The following is a 6,457-nucleotide window of genomic DNA, read 5'->3' as shown; positions in this document are numbered from 1 at the left end:
ACTTAGAGGAGGGCAGGGAGCTGTTGCTGTTGGCAGCAGAGGAGAGGACTCGCAACAATGGGTTTAAATGAAAGGTGGGAAGGTAGCAGCTGGATATTTGGAAAAACTTTTTTTACAGTAAGAGTTGTGCAACGGTGGATTCAGCTGCCTAGGGAGGTGGCGAGCTCCCCCTCCCTGGCAGTCTTTAAGCAGCAGCTGGACAAACCCTTGTCAGGGATGCTCTCTAGGCTGATCCTGCATTGAGCAGGGGGGTTGGACTAGATGGCCTGTGTGGCCCCTTCCAACTCTGTGATTCTATGATTCTATGAATTGCTGCAGCTCTGCTTTAAATAACTGGTGGAGGCCTCGGTGACATGGGATGTGTTTCTCAATTTTTGTCGGGTCTGTTTCAGTATTCCGACTAGGGAATTCTGCCGATGCCCTGGAAGCAGCCAAACGGGCTATCCACCTGTCGGACATGGTCCTTCGTTTCTGCATCACTGTGAGCCACCTGAACAGAGCCATGTACTTTGCCTGTGACAATATCCTATGGGCTGGGAAATCTGGCCTCATCCCACACATGGACCAGGAGAAATGGAGCCAGAGGTCATTCAGGTGAGGTCACTCCCCCTCCCCGTACCTGCCTTATGCTGTCACCTCAGTACTTGACAAGTGCCAAAAGGGGGGTGGAGTTACATTCTGCATTACCAGAAGTTGCAAATCCTGTGCATAAAATACAATGAGGCTAATCTTATGTAGAAATCAGATTGTAAAAGTTGTTGTAATTGTTGAGGAAAGGAAGAGACAGATGTGCAATGCTGATAGTCCATCTGCCCTAAGCAAAAAGTGAAAATGGTGGACTACAGGCAGAGACTGAACGCTGTATGCAAACCAGGCACTGTCCCACTGGGCCATGGCCCCTTCCCTGTCTTTCACTGCAAGGAAAAATAGATGTTTACTTTCTGTTTCTTGCTCATTGTGCTCTTTTGAAAATAATATCCTCCCAGAGTAAGTTCCCCAGGAGCATCTCTAAGAGTTGTTTGGTATGTGTTTTGGGGCAACCCTGAACTTCCTTGGAAACTTGTCTAAAGTTCCTCATGACAAGATGAATAGCGATAGAAAAGCTTTCCTGGAACGTGGCTTGCCTGCTGCTATTGATCTTCTCCCGCACACCCACACACCGCCTCAAGGTAACCTCTGAATATGAAACACAGATTGCTTGAGGCATTGCCGAAGTCCAACAGGTTTACCTACAGCTCAGTGTTTTCTGAGCCACTCATCCCCAGACAGGATTCTCTAACCCCCAGGGCTTCCGCGACAGACAAACTGAATCATAGAATCATAGAATGTTAGAGTTGGAAGGGACCTTGCAGGTCATCTAGTCCAACCCGTAGCACTCTGCAGGAGCATAGCTGAAAGATTGCCCTACATACCTACAACATACCCGAAACGTCCAGCGAAGGAGCATCCACCACCTCCTGAGGCAGACTGCTCCACTGCTCAACCACTCTGACAGTTAGGAAGTTTCTCCTGATATTTAGCCGGTAACGACTCCCTTGTAATTTCCACCCATTAGATCTAGTCTTGCAATCCAGAGCAAGAGAGAATAGATCTGCTCCATCTTCTACATGAAAGCCCTTCAAATACTTGAAGACTGCAACCATGTCCCCTCTAAGCCTTCTCTTTCCCAAGCTAAACATACCAGCCCTGTTTGAAACTGGAAGGGTTCCTTGAAGCCAGGAAGCTTTTGTCAAGACTCAGGTGGGGTGTCACCTGATGCTACCACCACTCTGGATTTAGGTTCCCTTGAGAAGGCCCAGAGTACTCTCCCAAGACCTTCAGACCTCCCTTTAGGCCAAATAACAGGCGTGAGGACCAGGCAGAGCAAAACAAGGAAAAGGTTTATTTTATAGGAGGTCAAACAACAAGGTGCAGAATAATAACAGTAAGTGGGTGAAAAGAAAATAAATTAAATGCCCTAAAGCGTCTAAATATACTTTTCCCTAGCTCACTATCGTGGCCTTACACTACTCACCCCTCCCTCAGGATGAGGGTTTTTCCCCTGCAGCAGCCTTTCTTCTGGCTCTGCCCTCTAGAAGAAAGAACAACTCTTCCTGCTGCTCCAGCACTTTTATTCACAGTCCTCCTTTTTTCCTGTTAGTCCATTTTGGCTCCAAAACCTCCCAGGGGCTTCTGGGAGTTGTAGGCCCAGCTTCACCTACTGCTAACCAGGCTATCTGGGCCTAGTAGGCCTCTGGTAGCACAGCCCAGATCATGACAGCTTTGAAAGCCATATCTTTGTCTCCAGTACCATTTGGTTGCTTCTTCAGAATCCAGAGGTCCAAGTGGAAACGGTGGGCTCATGATGATGGAGAACTGGCCGATTCAAAACAAGGCTGGACAACAAAGAGGGAGCACAGAAGTCAGAATTTGCCAGCATGTCCATTTCTTTGGGTTTCCAAGATGCTCATTTAGGGCTGTCAGCCATTCCGGCTTGAGGAGTGTCTGAAGGGACATTGACAGGTTGGAGGGTTCGTAGGCTCCTTGGGCCTTTTGAGTAGCTGGATACAAAAAAGCCTAGACTAAAAGGCAGTGGTGGAAGACTTTCTGGAAACATTTTTGCTACCGTGAGACTGAACCACCAATCTGGATGTTCTCGGTTGAAATTTTGCCTCTCCCAGAAACTTGAGAGGTTGTAGATCAAGCCTGGTAGCCGTGTTAGTCTGTCTGTAGCAGTAGGAAAGAGCAAGAGTCCAGCAGTGCCTTAAAGGCTAACAACGTTTGTGGCAGGGTATATGCACCTTAAAGACTAACTTTAAAGACTAACACCTTAAAGTAGCACCTTAACGACTAACAAAATTTGTGGCAGGGGCATGCAAAGTGAGCAGTGACTCATGAAAGCACGATACCCTGCCACAAATTTTGTTAGTCTTTAAGGAGCTACTGGGTTCTTGCTCTTTCCTACTGCTTGAGAAGTTGTGTGAGACAAGCCATTCTCCCCGAGTCCCCTGTCTGCATCATGGAGGCAATGCTAATTGACCTCGCAGAGCTGCTGTGGGGATTACAGGATAATAGCACGTGAAAGGCTCTGAATACTTAAAAACTGCTGTATTGATTTAGTGAGAGACAACTAGTAAGTGTTATAATTTTTGTATATGAAATCTCAGAATATGTAAACCAACTTAAGTGCACTTGATTGATGTGCCCCCCCCACCTCCCCGAATCAAATATTTCAGTTCAACTATTTTTGACTACTTTGGGGGGGGGGGAACACCTTTGAGATATTTATACAGCATGGAGACTACGTGTGATGTTGCAAAGCGCCTGGATTGTGGTTTGACAGCTCCCAAGACTTCCTTTTAAGACCAGAGGGGGACCACCCAGACCAGTGTCTGGTTTCCAGAAGTGGCCAGCTGAATCCCTCCGGGAAGCCCAAAAGCAGGGCAGGAAACTAACAGCCCTCCTCGTTGTTTGCCTCTAGCAGTTGGTACTTGGAGGTAGACTGCCTCTGAATGTGGAGGTTCTACTTAGCATCCATAGTTGAGTGCTGCTGACAGGCCTTCCACACCATCCGTTAACGGCTCTCTTCCCTCATGCTTTTCAGATACTACCTCTTCGCCCTGATAATGAACCTGAGCCGGGATGCCTACGAAATCCGGCTGCTGATGGAGCGCGAGTTGAATGGGAAGTGCCAAAGGGGAGGCGGGGACAACAGCAGCGCCCCCAGGAAAGACGGCAAGGTCCAGCAGCTGGCCCTGAGGCTGAAGCTGCAGCTCCGCCTCCTCGCACACGTGCTGAGGAACAACCCGCCCCTCCTCCTGGACGTGCTGAAGAACGCCTGCGACATTTTCATCCCACTGGACAGGCTGGGCCTATACAAGACCAACCCGGGTTTTGTGGGGCTCTGCGGCCTGACGTCTTCTGTCCTCTCCATCCTCACTATCGTCCACCCGTGGCTGAAGCTGAAACCTTAAGAACGTATAGGGAGGTTAAGGACTGGCTGGCTTCTGTGGAGACAGCAGAGTTCTTCGCAGTGCTCTCCTTCAGCCCGCAGGCGTGTCGATGAGCTGCTGGCCTTCCTCAGCCTGTGGCTATTGTGGCGGACACACTTCCTTGGAACGTGGCAGGTCTCGGGCCTGTTCTTCTCCCGGACTCCTGTTTTGCACTGTAAGTGGCGGCCCACAGCTTCGCCGCCAGACGTCTTGAAACGCCATACCACAGCCTGCCTACGTAGATTGTCTTTTACTCACATTCTCTGTGTCCTTTTCCCGCCCGTTTTCCAGCTCCATAATGGCCCTTCTAACTCCACAACAGCCTTTCTCCCAAATCCCCCTTCCCCGCACTTCATCTGTCTTTTTTGACACCAAGCTTGGGTTTCATGGGTCAGCCTCACACACCCTGTGGGTATGTATCCCTCGTTCCCGGACAACCAAATGGGGAGGTGGCTGGAGCGAGAGGCCTTCTCCTGACTCTCCCTGTCCTACTAGTAGAAGGAGGATGTAACAAGAGGCTCAGGAACGAGCCTCGCTGGACATTGGGCCTGCGGCATCCCTTGTCGCCTAGGCCTTGTGGAATTCTCTGTCCTCTGCCTGCTGTTTTGGAGACTGATGAGGAACAGCCATGGAGACGAGGCCTCACTGGAACGGAAGGATAAGCAGATGCTTAGTGAGCTAGGCTGATCAGCTCCGCAGAGAGAAAGCCCTGGTTCGGTCGGCCAGAACCCTGCAGTGTCTGGTGCCCCACGAAATGCTTGGGGTTTCTTGTCGATGCCTTCATCTTCTACTTCCTTCATTCTTGCATTCCCCTTTCGCTCTTGATTGTAACAGTTTCCCCACCACCCACTAACCCTTTTTTCCTTTTACCTTTGCAGTCATCTTTGCATTCTCATCCGTGAGCCGAATGTCTGTAGCTAAATGCAGCGATTCCCTTTCCACCCCACCTCTGATAACCTTTTGAATGGTTTGATGGCTTACTTTGGTCCCCCCCCCCTTAGGTTTTGAGCCAGGGGGTGCTACTAGTTTTTCCTGCAGCATGTGATTTCACACTCCAGAATCGGGGGGGGGGGGGCTCTTGTTTTAGAAGGCGAAGCTTAGCCATCCTTGCTTTGTGTCACCCAGGTCCATCTCCAAAGAGGGCTCCTGTCAGATGGGAGAATTTTGCCAAAGGCAACTTCTTCCTTTGCAGAGCTCCAATGATAAGAGAAGCTGACCCTGTTTCAGTGTCACTCCTGAAGAAGGGGCAGGAACCCTTTTGGATGTGCTAATCTTATTTATTCTAATACCTTACACCTCCTTCCCCTCATTCTTTAGGCTTGCACAACAGGTAGGCGCAGAAGTTTAACATGTGCACTGGTCTCTCTTCACAGTCCCTGTACTGGTGACAGCCGCACTGGATGACTGACTGCCTGCCTGCCTTCCTGGGGCAGCAGCTGCCAATGCAGAGTTTTCAGGGTGATCAACCCACAGTCCCTGTACTGGTGACAGCCGCACTGGATGACTGACTGCCTGCCTGCCTTCCTGGGGCGGCAGCTGCCAATGCAGAGTTTTCAGGGTGATCAACCCACAGTCCCTGTACTGGTGACAGCCGCACTGGATGACTGACTGCCTGCCTGCCTTCCTGGGGCAGCAGCTGCCAATGCAGAGTTTTCAGGGTGATCAACCCATGGCTCGTCGTACCCTTTTGAGAGTGAACAGGCGCCTTGGCACAAATGATAATTGTGTTTAAAGAAATTGGCTGCATATTGTGAACTAGCATTTTGAGATAAAGGTTCTAATTAGCTCCTCTTTGACAAGCTAATTTTCTCTAAGCAGGGAATATTCTTTGAATGGAGGGCTGTGAGCAGCTGTGCAGCCAGGCACCCCACTGAGAAGTGGGCCAGGGGAGGAAAACTGGTCCACTTCCCCACTGATTGCTGCCTCCTGTACAATGTCATAAACCTCCATCCATACTTCTTCAGGCACTCTGTCTATCAAATCTAGTCAAACCTATTGTTCACCTCCACTGTATATTCATCAGTGATATGCTCTGGGTCAAACCTGAATGGCCTAGTGGTTTAAGAACATAAGAACATAAGAGACGCCAATGTTGGATCAGGCCAAAGGCCCATCCAGTCCAACACTCTGTGTCACACAGTGGCCAGAAATACCAGTGCCATCAGGAGGTCCAGCAGTGGGGCCAGGACATTAGAAGCCCTCCCACTGTTGACCCCCCCCCAAGGACCAAGAAGACAGAGCATCACTTGCCCCAGAGCCCCTAGCTATACCTTGTGGCTAATAGCCACTGATGGACCTCTGCTCCATATGCTTATCTAATTCCCTTTTGAAGCCGTCCATGCTTGGTTGTTTGGGGTTTAGGGTAATCTTGAAGGCTTTTTGGTTGAAAGCTGGCTTGCAAATAGTTATTTAGGGAGTAAGCAGCCATCTCTCTCCTCCACTTACCTGCACTGCTGCTTATCTGTTTTGCTGAACCAGAAGTTTCT

At 49.8% G+C, this 6,457-nt stretch overlaps 1 protein-coding gene across 1 annotated transcript in view; it reads left to right on the top strand.

Moving 5' to 3' along the window:
- PEX11B (peroxisomal biogenesis factor 11 beta) overlaps positions 1-5,485 on the top strand; it is an 18,286-nt gene extending 12,801 nt beyond the window's left edge. The window contains exons 3-4 of the mRNA XM_015408346.1: positions 393-594; positions 3,584-5,485. Of these exons, the coding sequence (XP_015263832.1) occupies positions 393-594; positions 3,584-3,953 (572 nt within the window). The 3' untranslated portion in view covers positions 3,954-5,485. The remainder of the gene's footprint in view (positions 1-392; positions 595-3,583) is intronic.
- The last annotated feature ends 972 nt before the right edge of the window (positions 5,486-6,457 follow it).

Source organism: Gekko japonicus, unplaced genomic scaffold, assembly GCF_001447785.1.
Source record: "Gekko japonicus isolate JY-2015 unplaced genomic scaffold, Gekko_japonicus_V1.1 scaffold457, whole genome shotgun sequence".
Taxonomy (NCBI): Eukaryota; Metazoa; Chordata; class Lepidosauria; order Squamata; family Gekkonidae; genus Gekko; species Gekko japonicus.
Note: the sequence above shows the minus strand (reverse complement) of the source record. Positions and strands in the feature narration are given on the sequence as shown.